The 390-nt window shown below is 40.5% G+C and overlaps 1 protein-coding gene across 2 annotated transcripts in view; it reads right to left on the bottom strand.

The window, feature by feature from the left end:
* The window catches only part of LOC119591394 (riboflavin kinase-like), an 11,654-nt gene that overhangs the window by 5,728 nt on the left and 5,536 nt on the right, over positions 1-390 (bottom strand). For both annotated transcript variants that reach the window (XM_037940134.1, XM_037940135.1), the window contains exon 2: positions 125-276. In XM_037940134.1, coding sequence (XP_037796062.1) covers positions 125-276 — 152 coding nt within the window. The remainder of the gene's footprint in view (positions 1-124; positions 277-390) is intronic.

Genomic DNA, 390 nt, shown 5'->3' with positions numbered 1-390 from the left:
GATAAATGTGCACAGGGATATAAACACAGACCTGATACATGTATGGATATCAACAACACAGATCTAAATAACCTGAACATACCAAATGATCTAAAATGACTAATTAGGAAACCTGAAGACTCACCATTGATTTCTTTTTGTTGTTATAGTAAGGGTTCCATCCGATGCTCATAACCATCTTCAGGGTAGGTCCGTTGTCGACTTTTGCCCACCCAAAGTAGATGCCGGTGCTGATCTCCTCTGGCAGTTTCTCTACCACATGCTCGGGAAAATTGGCTGGAAGGGAATAACATTGCAATGTCAAGATTAAGGTCAGGTGTTGGAATGGGAGATGGTAAGAAAAGAAGTTGACAATACCCATGAAAAGGAGAAATAGTTTCATATGCCTCA

This window comes from Penaeus monodon, chromosome 28 (genome assembly GCF_015228065.2).
Source record: "Penaeus monodon isolate SGIC_2016 chromosome 28, NSTDA_Pmon_1, whole genome shotgun sequence".
Lineage (NCBI taxonomy): Eukaryota > Metazoa > Arthropoda > Malacostraca > Decapoda > Penaeidae > Penaeus > Penaeus monodon.
This window is presented reverse-complemented; position numbering and strand designations above follow the sequence as displayed.